The sequence below is a fragment of the Oncorhynchus mykiss genome, chromosome 22 (assembly GCF_013265735.2).
Source record: "Oncorhynchus mykiss isolate Arlee chromosome 22, USDA_OmykA_1.1, whole genome shotgun sequence".
NCBI lineage: Eukaryota > Metazoa > Chordata > Actinopteri > Salmoniformes > Salmonidae > Oncorhynchus > Oncorhynchus mykiss.
Window position 1 is genome coordinate 12,867,493 of NC_048586.1, and position 22,330 is coordinate 12,889,822.

At 41.4% G+C, this 22,330-nt stretch overlaps 1 protein-coding gene across 1 annotated transcript; it reads right to left on the reverse strand.

The window, feature by feature from the left end:
* Positions 1-1,026: 1,026 nt before the first annotated feature.
* Positions 1,027-20,443, reverse strand: crfb5 (cytokine receptor family member b5 precursor). Its single transcript, NM_001281380.1, is given in 7 exon segments — positions 1,027-1,682; positions 2,140-2,294; positions 2,482-2,635; positions 4,633-4,793; positions 9,625-9,809; positions 10,179-10,311; positions 20,341-20,443. Coding segments are annotated over 7 exon segments (1,209 nt in total). The 5' UTR covers positions 20,393-20,443; the 3' UTR covers positions 1,027-1,313.
* Positions 20,444-22,330: the final 1,887 nt, after the last annotated feature.

The following is a 22,330-nucleotide window of genomic DNA, read 5'->3' on the forward strand; positions in this document are numbered from 1 at the left end:
CAAACCGATGGGATGGCGTATCACTGCAGAATTCTGTGGTAGCCATTCTGGTTAAGTGTGCCTTGAATTCTAAATAAATCAGTGTCACCAGCAAAGCACCCCCACACCATCACACCTCCATGCTTTACGGTGGGAACTACACATGCGATCATCCATTGACCTAATCTCAAATTTGGACTCATCAGACCAAAGGACAGATTTCCACCGGTTTAATGTGCAATGCTCGTGTTTCTTGGCCCAAGCAAGTCTTCTTCTTAATGGTGTCCTTCAGTAGTGGTTTCTTTGCAGCAATTCAACCACGAAGGCCTGATTCACACAGTCTCCTCTGAACAGTTGATGTTGAGATGTGTCTGTTACTTGAACTCTGAAGCATTTATTTGGGTAGCAATTTCTGAGGCTGCTAACTCTAATGAACTTATCCTCTGCAGCAGAGGTAACTCTGGGTCTTCCTTTCCTGTGGCGGTCCTCATGAGAGCCGGTTTCATCATAGTGCTTGATGGTTTTTGCGACTTCACTTGAAGAAACTTTCAAAGTTCTTTCCATTTTCCGGATTGACTGACCTTCATGTCTTAAAGTAATGATGGACTGTCGTTTGTCTTCGCTTATTTGAGCTGTTCTTGCCATAATATGGACTTGGTCTTTTACCAAATAGGGCTATCTTCTGTATACCACCCGTAACTTGTCACAACACAACTGATTGGCTCAAACACATTAAGAAGGAAAGGAATTCCACAAATTCACTTTTAACAAGACACACCTGTTAATTGAAATGCATTCCAGGTGACTACCTCATGAATCTGGTTGAGAGGGATGCCAAGAGTGTGCAAAGCTGTCATCAAGGCAAAGAGTGGCTACTTTGAATAATCTAAAATATATACTTCGATTTGTTTAACATATATTTGGATACTAATGATCCCATGTATGCTATTTCATAGTTTGGATGTCTTCAGTATTATTATACAATTTAGAAAATAGTAAGAATAAAGAAAAACCCTGGAATGAGTGGGTGGCCAAACGTTTGACTGGTACAGTAAAATTGTTTGTTTTAATCTGGGTTCACAGTGCAGACTGAACAGAGGTCCCCCATACCGAACGAGTTGGTATGAATATGTTTACCGTTACACCCTTACTTTTGAGATGTGTCTTTTAATCTGTGTGATGTCTTTTAAGCGAGATGTCATCAACTTCAAAGTGTCCTTTGAGGGGTAGAAAGACAGACTTCAGAGAACATTCCGTATGACCCTCCTCCTTTCCCTATTACAATCACCTACAGTCTTTCCACCCAGCGCTCCTCTCGCTCTCTCCATCTCTCCTCAGACGCACACATCCACAACTCCCTCATCCGGAACTCCTTCGTCTCCAGGCTCTTCCCCCATCTCCTCCAGCTTGACCTTCTCCACTTCCTTGTCTCTCCTGATTGGCTCACCCCCACCACTAGAACCCTGCTGGCCGGAGCCTCCCTCTGTGGAGTAGACCCCAGAGTCTCCGCTGCCTTCACTGCCCTGGCGGCTATGCCTGCTGCTGTCATGCTGCAGCCCTGAGGGGGGAGCTGTGAAGGGAGGAGCTATGTGGATCTCCAGCGGCACCACCTCAGCGTACACGCTCAGATTATCACAGCACAGCTCCGACTCAGGAGTGAGGAGAATGGGCATTTCAGAGCCGAGGGAGGAGTCACAGAGATACTGGTGGTGGTGGGGGGGGGAGAAGAGGGAGCAGCATACGATTACTCAATTTATCCCAACACCCCGGAGACACACACCCACCCAAAGATACCTAGATATTACTGTTGTTTACATGCTAGCCACTGTGAGGCATGCTGCTACTCTCTGTTTATTATACATACATAGTCATATACATACATAGTCACTTTACCCCTACCTACATGTACAATTTACCTTGACTAACCTGTATCCCCGCACATTGACTCGGTACCCGCTGTATATAGCTTTGTTAATTGTGTTACTTTTAAACTTTTGTTTATTTAGTCAGTTTTGTTTTACTCTATTTTCTTAACTGCATTTTTGGTTAAGGGCTTGTAAGTAAGCATTTCACGGTAAGGTCTACACCGGTAGTATTCGGCGCATGTGACAAATAAAATTTGATAGGATGTGTGTGCTTGTTAGCCCATGTACAGCCTACCTCCTGGATGTATGCAGGCAGCTGGATGGTGGGGTAGAAGGTGTGTTTGAGGACTCTGTAGAACCTAAAGAAGGTGTAGGGCAGCAGCACCAGCAGGAAACATACTACCAGGGAGACCAGGAAGTACAGGAAGATCTGCCTCCACTGGGTGTCACCTGTGGATGAAGACAATCACACAAGTGTCCTTCAGATTACAGTGCCCTCATTAATGTGTAAATACTCCTGTAAAAAAATATATATATACAAAAAAATACACTCATACAGTATACTTACTCACACAGATACAGGTAGGTTATACACACACACGTCATGCTATTTCAAAACCAATCTCAAAGTCTTTACCTTCTGTCTGCATGCACTGGGGTGCCGTGTAGCCGCTTGTCTTGTTGTAGTAGTCGTAACGAGACTGAACCATGACACAGTACCACGTCCAGGCCTCCAGCTCAGGCAGCGTCACCAGGTTGTTGTTAGAGTTCACCACATTAGGCTTTAGACCCTGTTCAAACAATAAAAACATGTTAAAATAGGTTTTTGCAGAGTGAAATAAGATAGGGCTGTGTTTCTCAAACCTCTCTGGAGTACCTCCAGCCATTCCACTTACTTGATGTAATGCAGTACTAGCACAGTTGATTCCACTGGTGAACTAATCACCAAGCCCTTCTTCGCATGAACCATCTATGCTAGTACTAGATTAAATCAAGTAAGTGGAATGGCTGCAGAAGAGCAGATACAATTGATGTTGAAGCCCTGGGGGAGTTACAGAGAATACGTAATAAGAGCTTTGCATTCAATCTGATGCGCATTTGAATGCCCAGTCCGATATCGAACAGAATAAAAACCCTGAAACGTGTTGGCTTTACTTTTTAGAATAAATACACTTTTTTAAATATTCAACCCTTCGCACTCGTGGGGATTGTCCTATATGGATAGGGCTAAATTGAAATCGTACAGAAGAAATATGAAAAGTATATGCATAACCATGAGTACACAACTCATCCAATTACGATCGTGTTTCATCGCTGCAACTTCCCAACGGGCTCGGGAGAAGCGAAGGTTGAGTCATGCGTCCTCCGAAACATGCCAAACCGCGCTTCTAAACACCCACTGCACCAATGTGTCGGATGACACACAGTTCAACTGACGACTGAGGTCAGCCTGCAAGTGCCCAGCCCGCCACAAGGAGTCGCTATAGCATCAAGGAGCCAAGTAAAGCCCCCCCTGCCAAACCCTTCCCTAACCCGGACCACGTTGGGCCAATATTCCTGGAAAATGTGAGGTAGGTGCAACATAAGACAAATAAATTACAAGGGTTTGAGTGAGAGGTCTAACTGGTGTTTCCAAGTGGCCACACACCTCAAGTGCACAGTCCCTTACATAGGATGCCACTACAGTAACAGGTGGATAGCAACAATTGATAACCTGATGTACCTTTTCAGACAGAATTCTGCTCCAGCATAGAATGTTTGGTATTGTTTCCCTGAAAACAATAAATGTTGCTCATTGATGTGCTGTTGTTTTTATGGTAGGGTAGAAATTGTTTTTTTTCACCCTACAAAATGTATTGGTAAGTCATATTTTAGGAACTTCAAAAAACTTTTCTTACGCCTCGACCACACCGACAGCATCATTGCATTTTTGTACACCAGAAATACATTCATTTCCAATGGAACACTGCGTTTGCCTCACAGCATTGCGTTGCAGAGGCAGTTGCAGTACGTTCTGTGTGGTGCATAACGTTGGATTTATCGAACGTACCCGTCAAACTATGTGTAGACGGCTTGACGGAAATGGTAGCGGAAGGTGAACGTTGAACTTTTGTTGCACACATACCCAGATGATGCTGATGCTCATTTGATTGACAGTTCTGGTTGCCTAGAAATTGATGTTAGTCCCGTCATTCCTTGACAGACAAGTTAAATTCCTGTTTTCAATGGCGCTTCGAAACTACCTCCAGAAAAGGTTTGGTTGCGGCATTTAAAAAGCCGTAGTGTACCCTTTCAGACAAACACACATGCCGTAGCGCTTTCAAGGCGCCATATTCCATAAGTCTGAAAGGTCTATTATTGTGTTGCGTTACATAGAAACCCTGCATAGAAAACCAGAGTAGGAACACAGGTGTGTTCTTTTTAAGGTTGCGGTTTAGAGTGTTACATGTTGTGGCTTCTGGTGTGTGGGGTTTTATAGCAGTCACGGGGTTACTGAAGGGAGGCCCAGGTGCCTTAAGAAAACATAGAAAAGGGAAGTGTGAGCTGGAGAAACAAAGGTATTTTAAAAACTTATCTCTGAGGATTTCTAGTTGTTCCAAAAAAATAATGAATCTGTCCTAGTTTCAGCTAGAAACCAAAAAAAGTAACATTCACATTTGTCATTTAGTAGTTACTTAGTGCATCCATTTTAAGGTAGCTAGGTGAGCCACCACATATCAACAACAATACATTTTCCACCAATAAAGTAGCTATCAGAAAAGTCAGTGCTAGTAAGAAAAGACAGTACCCGAGGGTCATCAGACAGGTTCCAGTACAGGATGTGGTAGTACAGGGAGAGGACGTGTTCCTTCATGGAGCCCTGGGTGCTGGTCAGGGGGTCAGAGATGGTCACGTCCAGCAGGTTCCCCACAGGAGCCAGCTCAACCCTGGATGGTGGGCCCAAAGCAGCTAGACGGGGAAGAACAGAAAAATAAGCATACATAAACTTTCAGTAATCATCAAGTCAGAATCCAGCCGAGCCAACTCCAGAGAACGATTATTGGTGATCGATAGCGATCTTCCTGTGCTAGTTGTGTGTTAGGGTGTCTACGTACAGTACCAGTCAAAAGTTTGGACACACCTACTCATTCAAATCAAACTTTGTCACATGCGCCGAATACAACCTTACTTTGAAACGCTTACTTACAAGCCCTTAACTCTTTCTTGAACTGCATTGTTGGTTAAGAAAATATTTACCAAAAAAACTAAAGTAAAAAATTATAAAAAACAAAATAACGAGGCTATACACAGAGGGTACCAGTACCGAGTCAATGAGCGGGGATACAGATTAGTAGAGGTAATTTGTACATGTAGGTAGGGGTAAAGTGACTATGCATAGATTAAACAGCGAGTAGCAATAGTGTAAAAAACTAAATGGTGGTGGGGGGTGTAAATAGTCCGGGTGGCCATTTGATTAATTGTTCAGCAGTCTTAGGGCTTGGAGGTAGAAGCTGTTAATTAGTCCAGGCTCCAGTACTGCTTGCCGTGTTGTAGCAGAGAGAACTGTCTATGACTTGGGTGACTGGAGTCTGACAATTTTGGGGCTTTCCTCTGACACTGCCTAGTATATAGGTCCTGGATGGCAGGAAGCTCGGCCCCAGTGACGTACTGGGACATATGTACTACCTTCTGTAGCGCCTTACGGTCAGATGCCGAACAGTTGCCATACCAGGTGGTGATGCAACCAGTCCAACCATGCTCTCGATGGTGCAGCTGTAGAACTTTGAGGATCTGCGGACCCATGCCAAATCTTTTCAGTCTCCTAAGGGGGAAAAGTTGTTGTCGTGCCCTCTTCACGATTGTCTTGGTGTTTTTGGACCATGATCAACATGTTGCTGATGTGGACTCCAAGGAACTTGAAACTCTCGACCCGCTCCACTACAGCCCTGTCGATGTTAATAGGGGCCTGTTCGGCCCGCTTTTTCTTGTAGTTGACGATCAGCTCCTTTGTCTTGCTCACATTGAGGGAGAGGTTGTTATCCTGGCACCACACTGCCAGGTCTCTGACCTCCTACCTATAGGCCCTCATCGTTATCGGTAATCAGACCTACCACTGTAGTGTCGTCAGCAAATGTAATGATGGTGTTGGGAGTCGTGGGTGAACGGAGTACAGGAGGGGACTAAGCACGCACCCCTGAGAGGCCCCAGTGTTGAGGATCAGCGTGGCAGATGTGTTGATGCCTACCCTTACCACCTGGGGGCGGCCCGTCAGGAAGTCCAGTTGCAGAGGTAGGTGTTTAGTTCCAGGATCCTTAGCTTAGTGATGAGCTTTGTGGGCACTATGGTGTTGAACGCTGAGCTGTAGTCATTCTCACATAGGTGTTCCTTTTGTCCAGGTGGGAAAGGGCATTGTAGAGTGCAATTGACATTGCGTCATCTGTGGATCTGTTGGGGCGGTATGCGATTGGAGTTGGTCTAGGGCAGCAGTTTCCAAACTTTTTATAGTCCTGTACCCCTTCAAATATTCAACCTCCTCTAGCACCAGGGTCAGCGCACTATCAAATGTTTTTTGCCATTATTGTAAACCTCCCACACATACTATACGATACATTTATTAAACATAATGAGTGAGAGTTTGTGTCACAACCTGGCTCGTGGGACAAAGAGCTCTTATAGGACCAGGGCACATATAATAATCAATAATTTTGCTCTTTATTTAACCATCTTACATATAAAACCTTATTTGTTCATTGAAAATTGTGAACAACTCACCACAGGTTAATGAGAAGGGTATGCTTGAAAGGATGCACATAACTCTGCAATGTTGAGTTGTATTGTTTTAAATCATTTTCCACACAGTCATCTGTTTCGGGAAAGTACCTGCGTAATTGCGCAACAAACTCACTCAGGTGCTTCGCTATATCACATTTGACATTGTCCGTAAGCTTGAGTTAATTTGACCACAAAAAAAAAAATCATACAATGATGGAAAGACCTGTGTGTTGTCCTTGTTAATGCAAACAGAGAAGAGCTCCAACTTCTTAATCATAGGCTCAATTTTGTCCCGCACATTGAATAAAGTTGCGGAGAGTCACAGTAATCCTAGATTCAGATCATTCAGACGAGAAAAAACATCACCCAGATAGGCCAGTCGTGTCAGAAACTCATGCAAGCGGTCAGCCAAGTGGAAATTATGGTCAGCAAAGAAAACTTTAAGCTCGTCTCTCAATTAAAAAAAATGTGTCAATATGTGCCCCTTGATAACCAGAGCACTTCTGTATGTTGTAAAAGCGTTACATGGTCGCTGCCCATATCTTTGCATAGTGCAGAAAATAGTTCAGGAACCTTGCTGTAACAAAGTTAACCATTTTCCACTGTAGTGTCCAAAACGTCTTTCAAGCTGTCAGGCATTCCCTTGGCAGCAAGAACCTCTCGGTGGATGCTGCAGTGTACCCAAGTGGCGTCGGGACCAACTGCTTGCATGGTTGTTACCACTACGTCTCCCTGTCATGGCTTTTGCACCACAAGTACAGATATCAACATGAACAGCAGCTAACTTTGGCTACATATGGACCGTTACTGGAATTTCCGCGAGAGAGTAACGGTTAATGTGATTGGATGTTAATTATTTGACTAGGCTACCCTTATTTGACATTGTTGTTATTTCGCTGAACACTAGATGGTTTAATTTTATTTTTGGCGGTGAAATGAGCCTACTCAGGCAAGAAAAAAAAAACTCTAACCCAAATGTATAGCCCCGTTGGAAACTATAAATGGACTGTTTGAAAATGTGAATAATGAAAAAAAAAAAGGTGGGACTATGGCGGTCTGCTTGAAACATGTAGGTATTACAGACTCAGGGAGAGGATGAAGAGGATGAAAATGTCACTGAAGACACTTGCAAGTTGGTCCGCACATGATTTGAGTACACGTCCTGGTAATCCGTCCGGCCCGTGGCTTTGTGAATGTTGACCTGCTTAAATGTCTTGCACATCGGCTACCGAGAGCATGCTTCAGTGTTGCTTGCCTCGTAGCGAGCATGAAAGGCATTTAGCTCATCTGGTAGGCTCACGTCACTGGGCAGCTCGTGGCTGGATTTCCCTTTGTACTCTGTAATAGTTTTCAAACCCTGCCACATCTGATGAGCGTCAAAGCCGGTGTAGTAGGATTCAATCTTAATCCTGTATTGACGCTTTGCCTGTTTAAATGGTTTGACTGAGGGTGTAGCGGGATTTCTTATAAGCGTCCGGATTAGTGTCGCACTCCTTGTAAGCGGCAGCTCTAGCCTTTAGCTCGATGCGGATGTTGCCTGTAGTCCATGGTTTCTGGTTGAGATATGTATGTACGGTCACTGTGGGGATGACGTCGTCAATGCACTTATTGATGAAGCTGATGACGGAGGTGGTATACTCCTCAAAGCCATTGGATGAATCCCGGAACATATTAGAGACAATTGAGAAACGTATGTTTCACTGGCAGCTTCATTAAATAGTACCTGCAATATACCAGTCTCAATGTCAACAGTGAAGAGGCAACTCCGGGATGCTGGCCTTCTAGGCAGAGTTCCTCTGTCCAGTGTTATTTTGCCCATCTTAATCTTTTATTTTTATATGCCAGTCTGAGATAAGGCTTTTTCTTTGCAACTCTGCCTAGAAGGCCAGCATCCCGGAGTCACCTCTTCACTGACGTTGATACTGGTGTTTTGCGCGTACTATTTAATGAAGCTGCCAGTTAAGGACTTGTGAGGGGTCTGTTTCTCAAACTAGACACTAATGTACTTGTCCTCTTGCTCAGTTGTGCACCGTGGCCTCCCACCCCTCTTTCTATTCTGGTTAGTGTCAGTTTGCACTGTTTTGTGAAGGGAGTAGTACACAGCATTGCACGGGATCTACAGTTTCTTGAAAATTTCTCGCATGGAATAGCCTTCATTTCTCAGAACAAGAATAGACTGATGAGTTTCAGAAGAAAGTTATTTGTTTCTGGCCACTTTGAGCCTGTAAATCAAATCCACAAATGCTGATGCTCCAGATACTCAACTAGTCTAAAAGGACAGTTTTATTGCTTCTTTAAATCAGAACAGTTTTCAGCTATGCTAACAATTGAAAAATGGTTTTCTAATGATCAATTAGCCTTTTAAAATGATAAACTTGGATTACCATTGGAACACAGGAGTGATGGTTGCCGATAATGGGCCTCTGTATGCCTATGTAGATATTCCATTAAAAATCAGCTGTTTCCAGCTTCAAAAGTCATTAAAAAAATTAAATGTCTACACTGTATTTCTGATCAATTTTATGTTATTTTAATGGACAACAAATGTTGCTTTTCTTTCAAAAACAAGGACATTTCTAAGTGACCCCAAACTGTTGAATGGTAGTGTATGTGGGAACTCCTTCAAGATTGTTGGAAAAACATTCCAGGTGAAGCTGTTTGAGAGAATGCCAAGAGTGTGCAAGGCTGTCATCAAGGCAAAGGGTGGCTACTTTGAAGAATATCAAATATATTTTGATTTTCTTAACACTTTTTTGGTTACTACATGATACCATGTGTTTTTTCATAGTTTTGATGTCTTCACTATTATTCTACAATGTAGAAAATAGTAAAAAGAAAAGAAAAACCCTAGAATGAGTAGTTGTCCAAACTTTTGACTGATAATGTATGTTGGTGTGTGGTTGTGCTTAGATATGTGACTGCCTCTTTGCAACTGTGTTTATTTTGTTATGTTCTCACATTTACATCTCTTTAGTTTGTGTTTTTAAATCGGTGCCAAAGTCAGTCTTCCCCATTTCCTCTCTCTCACCGTCTTTATCGGGGCAGAAGTCTTTAAGGACCCAGTCTGAGTTCAGTCCGTCTGCACTGGCTCGGACCCTGAGCACATACATGCCCAGGTAGTGCAGATCAGAGCCTGTGAAGTTACAGTGGGTATGTATGGTCCTCTCACACACACGGCTCCAGTTCTTCTTCTTCCTCTGCATCTTATACTTCCTATTGGGGAGAGAGAGGGTCACTGATTTACATTTTAGTCCTTTAGCAGACATCGCTCTGGATAAGAGTAATTAGGGTTAACCGCCTAGCTCAAGGGCACATCGACAGATTTTTCACCTAGTCGACTCTGGGATTCGAACCAGCAACCTTTTGGTTACTGGCCCAATGTGCTCAACTACTAGGCTATCTGCTACTGATGAGACGCAGTCTTGGCCAAATACCAGATCATGAAACTCATATTGTAGCGCAAGAAGAATTAGACCAGCCACAGTTTGGGTGTACTGTAGCATGCAATATATATTATAATGTGACATGGGGAGGGGTGGAGGATGTGTCCAAGAGTGTGATACTGTGTGTGTGGTGATTTACCCCATGTACTCTGCAGTGAAGGTAACAGTGTTGCCTGTGGTCGTCTGGTCCCGGTCCCAGTCCCATGTTAGTAGGTACTCTGTGTTCAGGGTGAGCAGAGTCAGGTTCTGAGGTACAGGCAGCTCTGCAAGCACTGAAACACACAAAGGAAGACAGGTTTATTAACTTCTTGGTGACAGGGGGGCAGTATTGAGTAGCTGGGTTGAATAAGGTGCACAGAGTCAACTGCCTGCTACTCTGTTCCAGATGCTAATATATGCATATTATTAGTAGTATTGGATAGAAAACACTGAAGTTTCTAAAACTGTTTGAATGATGTCTGTGAGTACAACATAACTCATATGGCAGGTGAAAACCTGAGACAAATCCAACCAGGAAGTAGGAAATCTGAGGTTTGTAGTTTCATTTAAGTGATTGCTATCCAATATGCTGTGTCTATGGGGCCAGATTGGACTTCCCAAGGCTTCCAGCAGATGTCAACAGTCTTTAGAAAGTTGTTTGAGGCTTCTATTGTGGAAGGGTGTCGAATAAGAGCTGTTTCAACAAGTGGACTAGGCTGAGGCCAATCAGTTGTTTACTGCGCAGTCACGCAGGCACGCCGTTCCTTATTTTTCCTCTGTAATGAATACGCTATTGTCCGGTTGGAATATTATTGTAGATGTATTATAAAAAGACCCTAAGGATTGATTGTAAACATCATTTGACATGTTTCTACAAACTGTAATGGAACTCTTGACTTTTCGTCTGGATTTTGCGCTCGCGCATTGTGCCTTTGGAACAGTGAACTAAACGCGTGAACAAAACGGAGGTATTTAGACATAAATATGGACGTAATCGAACAAAACTAACATTTGTGGAAGTGGGAGTCCTGGGAGTGCATTCCGACAAAGATCTTTATTTTTATTTATTTTAAATTTTAACCCCTTTTTCTCCCCAATTTCATGGTGTCCAATTATTGTAGTAGCTACTATCTTGTCTCATCGCTACAACTCCCGTACGGGCTTGGGAGAGACGAAGGTTGAAAGTCATGCGTCCTCCGATACACAACCAAACCTAGCCGCACTGCTTCTTAACACAGCGCGCATCCAACCCGGAAGCCAGCCGCACCAATGTGTCGGAGGAAACACCGTGCACCTGGCAACCTTGGTTAACGCGCACTGCGCCCGGCCCGCCACAGGAGTCGCTGGTGCGCGATGAGACAAAGACATAATTGAAAATAATAATTTGTTCATAACTGACTTGCCTAGTTAAATAAAAATAAAATTAAATTAAAATGAAGCTTGGAATGTGCTGAGTGCAGGGAAGACGATCACGTTGGCAGGCACTGATATGGGTAGAGAGCTGTGGATTAGTGAGGAGCGGGGTCGAGGTCATTAAGAGAAAAGGAACAGTTTATTGCCCTTATGATTCTCACATATTATGGCTGTTTCATGACATTTATGAGTATAGCTCACTTCCTGTAAGACACCAGGGGCTAAAATGCACATGAAGGGGTACTTTGGGTAAAGGCAATAGTGGCTTTGACTTGCAAACATTGGTTGTGCAGATCTCTTTTCACCCATCACCAACAATGTCTGCAATCCTCTATGACATTGACCTTCTTGGTTGTCTCTGTATTGTAAAATCATGTTCACACAAATTTTTAAAAAGGCAGAATTACAACGCTCCCCAAACCTATTTTCCTTTTTGACATCTTTTATTAGCCTAATAATTGCCAGCTACTTATTTTGATTAACATTACTGTACCTAGAACACAAGGGTTTAATTTTTACTAAACAATTTGTCACAAAAATAATGTAGGAAATCTTTCTGCTTTATGGGTTAGCCGCATATACATTATCTACTGGTATCATTTTAAATTGAGAACATACAGTGCCTTCAAAGTATTCAGACCCCTTGACTTTTACATATTTTGTTACGTTATAGCCTTATTGTAAAATGGATTAAAAAAAATTAAAAACTTAGCTATCTACACAAATAACCAAAGTAGCAAAAACATCAGTGGTGAAAAAAAGAATAGGCACGATGACATTGACCTCACTAGCTAGCCAGTGCTTTTATACCAATTTTACACAGACATTTTGAATAGGAAAAACCCTGTAGAGCTAATCCTAGACAAGAGGTTTCAGTCTGCCGCGTGACTCAGAACTTGCAATAACACAACAGGAACTATCAGATGGGCTGGAATAAATAAATAAAAATGTAGAGTAGAGAATGGTTCCCTTAACAGCTGTGTGTGTGTGTGTGTGTGTGCGTGCGGGCCTGCTAAACTTCAGTGCACCCATGGGGCTGCGATTTAAAAGGGTCATTACATAATATTTCCCTATGACTAAATCTGTACGTCTCGCTCTTTTTCCACTCTCTTTCTCAGTTGCGACTCAGAATGTCTAGCCCTCTTTCTAGATTGGGAGGGCCTTGATCGAGATGAACACAATTACCCCAACCTCCTGATGGTGGCAGGCACACACACTAGTGATATGTGGGTTGACCCATAACCCACAGCCTCTGCGGATAACCACATGGTGGACGGGTTCAGGGTTATTACATTGTAGAATAAAGATAAATAATACCTTTAAAAGAAATGGATCATTGTGCAATTTAGGCTACATTGAGGTTTTACTTTCATTATTTTAGGCTATTACTGTATAAGCGTAAACTTCAGGGCTTAAAAAGGGAAACACTTTTGGAAGTAAAGCTAAGCAAAGAGATGTATTCAATCCACTAATACAAACATGTGTATTTAACACAACATCTATATTTTGATCGCCAACAAGGTTTATTTGGAGGCATGGTCAGCAACATTTTAAATTGCCATAGTAACAACTGACGCCAGTGCGCCACTGGCAGGAATCAGCAAATTGTCTGTGGTACTGAGTTTTCGCGCAGAGAGTGAATCGAAGAGAGTGGAGTCAAGTGTGGACAATGAAAATGGCAACAAGTAGTAATTCAAACACGAACTGTATAGCGCCAGGCTGTATGAATTGGTTCCAAAAAATCCATCGGAATCCCAAGGACGCACAACTTTCGAAGAAGTGGCTCCACATCCTTTAGTTTGAGCTAGCAGGATCTGCAGACAGCACTTCGCGGAGGCAGACTTCGCGATGAAGGGCACTTTCGATGCGTCAACCGGGAGTTTCCGAATGGAAAGGAGTCATAGGCCTATGTTGAAGCCCTCTTCTTGCGCCTCCATTTGACATTGAGGGTTATGGTATAGTGGTTACCGACTGTTTTTGTCAACGTTAGCTCCACCTCATTTAACTAGACTGAAGTTGACACAGCTTTTTTATTTTTATTTAACTAGGCAAGTCAGTTGCGACTCTAGGGGCAGTATTTTCATTTTTGGAAAAAAAACGTTGCTGTTTTAAATGGGATATTTTGTCAGGACAAGATGCTAGAATATGCATATAATTGACAGCTTTGGATAGAAAACACTCTAACGTTTCCATAACTGTAAAGATATTGTCTGTGAGTATAACAGAACTGATGTTGCAGGCGAAAGCCTGAGAAAAATCCAATCCGGAAGTGCCCCATATTTTGAAAGCGCTGCGTTCCAATGAGTCCCTATTGAGCTGTGAATGTCCTATCAACGAGCTTACGCTTTCTACGTATTCCCCAAGGTGTCTACAGCATTGTGACGTAGTTTTACGCAATTATGTTGAAGAATAGCCGTAGGTGGCTACATTGCGTAAGTGGTCACACGATGGCTCCCAGGGTGACTCTCGCGTAAAATACAGAGGTAGCCATTACTCCAATCGGTCCTACTGAAAAACGAATTGTCCCGACAGATATATTATCGAATAGATATTTGAAAAAGACCTTGTGGATTGATTATAAACAACGTTTGCCATGTTTCTGTCGATATTATGGAGCTAATTTTGAATATTTTTCGCCATTTTCATGACTGCAATTTCCGGGTGATTTCTCAGCCAAACGTGAAGAACAAACAGAGCTATTTTGCCTACAAAAATAATATTTTGGGAAAAAATTGACTTTGGCTATCTACCTGGGAGTCTCGTGAGTGAAAACATCCGAAGTTCATCAAAGGTAAACTATTTAATTTGATTGCTTTTCTGATTTGTGACAAGGTTGCCTGCTGCTAGCAGGGCATAATGCGATGCTAGGCTATCGATAAACTTACACAAATGCTTGTCTAGCGTTGGCTGTAAAGCATATTTTGAAAATCTGAGATGACAGGGTGATTAACAAAAGGCTAAGCTGTGTCTCAATATATTTAATTTGTGATTTTCATGAATAGGAATATTTTCTAGGGATATTTATATCCGTTGCTTTATGCTAATTCGTTTCAGGCGATGATTACGCGCCCGGATCCGGGATGGGGAGTCACAAGAAGTTAAGAACAAATTATTATTTACAATGACGGCCTACCAGTGAACAGTGGGTTAACTGCCTTGTTCAGGGGCAGAACGACAGATTTTTACCATGTCAGCTTGGGGATTCGATGGCCCAAACGCTCTAACCCCTAGGCTACCTGCCGCCCCAAAGTTAATGTTTGCTGAAAAGTAAATGTCCCTGTATTTGCTGTGTGTGTGTGTCTTGACAAAGCATACAAGACAGGAAGCTTGTTAATTCCAACTGATATACATTTGGGTTCAGTGGTCTTAACTAGGATGACATCTTCCCTGAAAATGTTTATCCTAGAGGAGACTGTGCAGGAGGCAGAGGAGGTACATGCTAATCCAAATTATTTTTAAGGCTATTGTTTATTTCAAGTATATGCAGTTATTCTTGAATATAACTATAGCCTGATAGATGCCTTAATTGTTTTCTACCAAAATGAAAGAATGGTTAGTACAGCATGCCAAACTGACCCCTGGGTGCCAGTGGTCCTGTGCTGCGGTGGAGAAGAGGTCCACCAGGAACATCACTAAAGAGCTTGGGGCCCAGCTAGATTGGCAATTTATTAGGATCCCCATTGGCTGTTGCAAAAGCAGCAGCTACTCTTATTGGGGTCCACACAAAACATAATACAGAACATCAATAGACAAGAACAGCTATTCACACTCAATCATTTATATCTATATGGTATACAATGCGGGTTTCTTTTCAATCTTTTTCGATTTGCGATTGTTGTTTAGCTCATAGTACTTTGTCCTATATTCCACTTTGTCGTTGTCTATTGTGTCACTCAATGCTAGGGGGTTAAGAAATAACGTCAAGGGCAAAACATTTTATTTGCCGAACAGCTTAAAACAGATTGGTTTTTTTCAAGCGTCTCATTCAGTTGCTACCGAAATCAACTTCTGGAGATCTCAGTGGGGTAATGATGTATGGCTCTCTCATAGCTCTGAACTCTCTGCTGGAGTTATCACTCTAAAGAATCATTTCAATGGAAGTATTTTGCACTCCGACTGTGACCCTTTTGGTCACTTTCTTTGTCTTGTTATCAACTGTAACAACATCATCCTTATTCAACTTGAAAATGATCACTTACTTGAATCTTTAGAAAAGCGTATTCTCCATTGGCTAACCAAGTTCCCGAATGCTTTACTTATTGTAGGTAGTGATTTTAATATTTCTCCGAATAATTTAATTGATAGATGGCCTCCGGGACAGTCCACTTCTATGAATACAAGTTTGAGGCAGTTTATGGAAAGGTTTGAAATTATATACAGTGCCTTGCGAAAGTATTCGGCCCCCTTGAACTTTGCGACCTTTTGCCACATTTCAGGCTTCAAACATAAAGATATAAAACTGTATTTTTTTGTGAAGAATCAACAACAAGTGGGACACAATCATGAAGTGGAACGACATTTATTGGATATTTCAAACTGTTTTAACAAATCAAAAACTGAAAAGTTGGGCGTGCAAAATTATTCAGCCCCTTTACTTTCAGTGCAGCAAACTCTCTCCAGAAGTTCAGTGAGGATCTCTGAATGATCCAATGTTGACCTAAATGACTAATGATGATAAATACAATCCACCTGTGTGTAATCAAGTCTCCGTATAAATGCACCTGCACTGTGATAGTCTCAGAGGTCCGTTAAAAGCGCAGAGAGCATCATGAAGAACAAGGAACACACCAGGCAGGTCCGAGATACTGTTGTGAAGAAGTTTGAAGCCGGATTTGGATACAAAAAGATTTCCCAAGCTTTAAACATCCCAAGGAGCACTGTGCAAGCGATAATATTGAAATGGAAGGAGTATCAGACCACTGCAAATCTACCAAGACCTGGCCGTCCCTCTCATACAAGGAGAAGACTGATCAGAGATGCAGCCAAGAGGCCCATGATCACTCTGGATGAACTGCAGAGATCTACAGCTGAGGTGGGAGACTCTGTCCATAGGACAACAATCAGTCGTATATTGCACAAATCTGGCCTTTATGGAAGAGTGGCAAGAAGAAAGCCATTTCTTAAAGATATCCATAAAAAGTGTTGTTTAAAGTTTGCCACAAGCCACCTGGGAGACACACCAAACAAGTGGAAGAAGGTGCTCTGGTCAGATGAAACCAAAATTGAACTTTTTGGCAACAATGCAAAACGTTATGTTTGGCGTAAAAGCAACACAGCTGAACACACCATCCCCACTGTCAAACATGGTGGTGGCAGCATCATGGTTTGGGCCTGCTTTTCTTCAGCAGGGACAGGGAAGATGGTTCAAATTGATGGGAAGATGGATGGAGCCAAATACAGGACCATTCTGGAAGAAAACCTGATGGAGTCTGCAAAAGACCTGAGACTGGGATGGAGATTTGTCTTCCAACAAGACAATGATCCAAAACATAAAGCAAAATTTACAATGGAATGGTTCAAAAATAAACATATCCAGGTGTTAGAATGGCCAAGTCAAAGTCCAGACCTGAATCCAATCGAGAATCTGTGGAAAGAACTGAAAACTGCTGTTCACAAATGCTCTCCATCCAACCTCACTGAGCTCGAGCTGTTTTGCAAGGAGGAATGGGAAAAAATTTCAGTCTCTCGATGTGCAAAACTGATAGAGACATACCCCAAGCGACTTACAGCTGTAATCGCAGCAAAAGGTGGCGCTACAAAGTATTAACTTAAGAGGGCTGAATAATTTTGCACGCCCAATTTTTCCGTTTTTGATTTGTTAAAAAAGTTTTAAATATCCAATAAATGTCGTTCCACTTCATGATTGTGTCCCACTTGTTGTTGATTCTTCACAAAAAAATACAGTTCTCTATTTTTATGTTTGAAGCCTGAAATGTGGCAAAAGGTCGCAAAGTTCAAGGGGGCCGAATATTTTCGCAAGGCACTGTATATTTGGAGAGTAAAGTTTCCTAATGACAAGTCTTTCACAAGGAGTAATGAGGCATGCTCCAGACAATCATTCATAGATTTTTGGCTGGTGTCTAAATGTTTTGATAAACAGGGTATTTCTGTTAACATCCTGGCCACTCCCCTTACTGAGCATAGAGCTATTTATATTGACATAACTTTTCTCTCTGATAATGGCCTTGGCAGAGCTTCCTACTGGAAGCTTAATAAGTCTATATTAAAACATGAGTTGGTCAAGATGGAGATAAACAATTTAAATTACACACTTTTGGAACAAAGCTATAAATGACAATTCATACAGTAATAACTGGGAGCTTTTTAAATATGAGGTTGGAAAATATTTAAGAAAATATGGAAGTATTCTTGCCAAGACAAAGAGAGATGAAGAAGGTGTAATTACAAAGATTGTTCAAAAGCCTGTTGAAAGTCTCTGAGGAGAACAAATCTGTTCTGTTTGAGCTACAAAACAAGTTGGATGATATGTATAAACTGAAAGCAGAGGGAGCCTTTGTCAGATCCAGGAAGAAGTGGCTAGAGTTCATATTTTTCAGGTTAGAAAAATACCACTAAAAATAATACAAATTCAATAATTAAATATTAATGATCTCATCACAGATGATCCCAAATTAATCTCTAACTTTAGTTGCAACTTCCACAGGACTTTATATTGAGGCGGCAGAGTCGCCTAGTGGTTAGAGCGTTGGACTAGTAACCGAAAGGTTGCAAGTTCGAATCCCCGAGCATGGCACTTCAAATAGATTTAATTTGAAGAGGAATTAGGCAAGGTTGCCCAATTTTGCCTTACCTCTTCCTACTTGCAACCCAACTTCTTACAAGTTCTGTTAAATCTAATGATATAAAAGGGATCTCTATATCTCTTTTATCATAAGTCAGCTTGCAGATGACACAACCCTCTTTTTGAAAGATGCTGACCAGATTCCTAGAGCAGTCGCTGTGATAAATATACTTTCCAAAGCATCTGGTTTTTGCCTGAACCTTAATAAGTGTGAATTGTTTGCTGTTAAAGACTGTGTAATACCCTCTATATGCAATATTTCAGTCAAGGAAAAAGTAACATACCTTGGGATTACCATATCTACGGATCAACAGGAAAGATGCTCATTAAATGTTATACCTATTATTGAAAAAACCAAAAAGAAGTTGAACCATTGGTTGCAGAGGGATTTATCCTTGAAAGGTAGAGTATTGCTTTCTAAAGCTGAAGGTATCTCCAGACATACTTATGCAGCCCAGTCCCTATATCTTGACAACAAAATAGGTAAAGCTGTTGACCAGGTGCTTTTCAACTTCATCTGGTAAAATCGTACACATTATATTAGGAAATCTGTCGTTATGAACTCATATGAATATGGTGGTCTCAATTTTTTTGTTGTTGATTTTCCTACTTTGAAAAATACTTAAGAAATTGGGCTAAACATTTTTTAAAGAATCCTACTTCAATTTGGAATTTCCTCCCTCATATCTTCTCCTGTTTTGGTGGCCTCAATTGTATGTTACTTTTTAACTACGACATTGATAAGATTCCTGCAAAATGATCTGCTTTTCAACCACACTAAGTATTCTTAGCATGGTTGTTAATATATTTTTAAAAAATCCCTGCATAGGTATTTCATTTGGAACAACAAGGACGTTTTGCATTTATTTTTTAAGAACTGGTTCAATAATCATATCCTGCTGGTGAGTTAACTTTTTAATGCAGAAGGATTGTCACTCAATGATGAGGAATTTTTTATCTAATTACAATATCCCTGTAACACCTAGAGTTCGCCATAGTCTTTGATGCTATTCCATCTGGAACTCTCATGTTATTTATAGGTGTAGCCAGACCTCACCTTCCTGACCTACCCTCTCTTAATCCAGTTGACTCTCCAATAGGGAAAATATGTTTCTCCTTGCTCCCTCAGAACAACAGATGCTATACCTGCTTTATTTCAAAGGGATATTGTATCCATTCCTTATGTTAGAAGTTACTGGAATACATTGTTCACTAATATCTGTTGGAAAAAAGTCTGGTTATTACCACACAAATACTTGCTTGTTAACAAGGTCAAAGAGGTCTCTTTCAGAATGATCCATAAGCATTACCCTGCGAATCTTTACCTGAAGAAACTCAAAATACATTAACATTGATTGTACTTTTTGTGTTGAGCATGCAGAAACCGTTTCACATTTATTTTGCCATTGTCTACATGTAAAACAATTATGGAAAGATATTCACAGTTTTATAATTGTTAATACTCTTGATAACTTTTGTTTTTTTTATGTGAGAATGTGCTGCTCGGTTTCCTTAACCATAATAAAGAAAAAACAATTACCTCCATAAATCTAATTGTGCTAATGGAAAAATGTCATATTCATAAATGTAAGTTCACTAATAATAAAAAAAAACACTTCTGTGTTTTCTAGAAGGAATTCGAGCAGTACATTAAGACCATTCTACATTCTTCTAATAAGAAAGCTGTTAAAACAATCAATATGTGTGCATCTTTTAAGGTCTTTGTATAATCTGTAATTTGGTGTACCTCCTAGTATACGTTATCATTGTCTGTATACTTCTTGTATGAATACATTAGCCTAGCTAATGCTGTATCACATTAGTGGATACTTACACTGCTCTCAGGGCAGGTTTGTCGGTTTTGACTAGCAGAAGTGACTTTTCGTGGCAGGTTAACACAGTGAACGTGGCAGGTTACGAGAATTAGGTTAAAGTTAGTTAAAGGGTCAGCTAAAATTGTCCATAACTGCGCTAAAACCAGTCTTGGTTTCCACTACATAATAGTACATGCCATCACATGAATATTTAGCTACTATAGCTAGCTAACGTTACCTATATTAGAAAGCAAGACACGACAATATAGAGCTAGCATTAGCTAGCTACTTACCATTGGTTATTAGGAGAGACCAGAGGAGAACGAGAGCAAAGCCCACGTTCATGATGAATAATTATTATTTAGCAAGGAATCCAACAGTACGTTTGCTCAAGCTGCCTTCACAAATCGTTCATTTCACCAGTTGCTGCGGCCAGTTGTTGTGATTGCTGCCTGGGTCTACATTACCGTTCTTCTAGCAGCAGGATATTATGCTGGCATCACATGGCGGATTTGTTTTCTTCAAAATAAGAGTCTCATTGAAAAAACACGCTAAACTTTGGGAATATCTTTTTTTTTACACTAATGTAGTACAACTGTTTTTCACAGCATTGCGACCACCAAGTTCACACAAATACTGGTATGTTGAAAGCTATTGTGTAGGCTATATTTAAGTTAATACACTTTTAAATGTTTTTTTTAACTAGGCAAGTCAGTTAAGAACAAATTCTTATTTTCAATGATGGCCTAGGAAGAGTGGGTTAACTGCCTTGTTCAGAACAACAGATTTGTACTTTGTCAGCTTGGGGATTTGAACTTGCAACCTTTCGGTTACTAGTCCAATGCTCTAACCACAATACTAATATATGTTATTGGAATTACTCAATACTTACTGCAATACCTAAATGAGTCTCTTGTGCTGGGCAACAGGTTGGAATATGGAATATATAAATATTAGGATGATATTAGGATGAGCAATGTCAGAGTGACATAGACTAAAATACAGTAGAATAGAATACAGTGTATACATATGAGATGAGTAAAACTAAATATGTAAATATTATTAAAGTGACTAGTGTTCCTTTATTAAAATTGCCAGTGATTTCAAGTCTATGTATATGGGGCAGCAGCCTCCAAGGTACAGGGTTACGGAACCAGATGGAACCCACCTAGTGATGTTAACTTAACAGTCTGATGGCCTTGAGATAGAAGCTGTTTTTCAGTCTCTCGGTCCCAGCATTGATGCAACTGTACTGACCTCGTCTTCTGGATGATAGAGGGGTGAACAGGCAGTAGCTCGGGTGGTTGTTGTCCTTGATGATCTTTTTGGCTCTTCTGTGACATTGGGTGCTGTAGGTGTCTTGGAGGGCAGGTAGTTTGCCCCCAATGATGCGTTGAGCAGACCACCCTCTAGAAAGCCCTCCGATTGTAGGTAGTGCAGTTGCCGGTGATACAGCACGTCAGGATGCTCTCAATTGTGCATCTGTAAAAGTTTGTGAGGGTCTTAGGGGCCAAGACACATTTCTTCAGCCTCCTGAGCTTGGAGGGTACTATGGTGTTGAATGCTGAGCTATAGTCAATGAACAGCATTCTTGCATACTGTAGGTACGTAGGTAGTCCAGATGGGATAGGGCAGTGCGATGGCGATTGCATTATCTGTGGATCTATTGGGGCGGTAAGCAAATTGAAGTTGGTTTGTAGAGAGAACTATTCTACCCGTCTCAGATAGTGGGGTGGGAAATACTCAGTAGGTTCTCTACTAACCAAATATGTGTAGTTTTGGAGGGGGACTGTGTCACACGGCCTGCTGATGGCTTTTCACTCTGCCCTCTTTATAGTGCCCAATGCAATACACTGTTATAGACTGTGCATGGGATACATATTGGCTTGTAGAGAGAACTTTTCTATCTGTCTCAGCTAAATTGGGGTGGGAAATACTCAGTAGGGTCTCTTCTAACAAAACCTGGTTAGTTTTGGAGAGAGACTGGTTCGTACATTTTCAGCAACACAGCTTTAAATGACCTGGGCCTGAAATCGATACACACTCAACAACAAAAGGAGATTTTAGCATGTAAATCTAGTCTAAAAAATGCAAAAAATGGGATGCATGCCAGCAAAGCCACAACACTAAACAGTACATTAATTGCACGATAACGGTGACAAACGGTGCCCCCAATATTTTAGGGCCTTCATAGAGCTGTCCCAACAGCAGAGATTTATTTTCACCATGGAGTGAATCCTTACCACTGCTACATCTGGCTATCAGCATAACCTTGTGAACCTT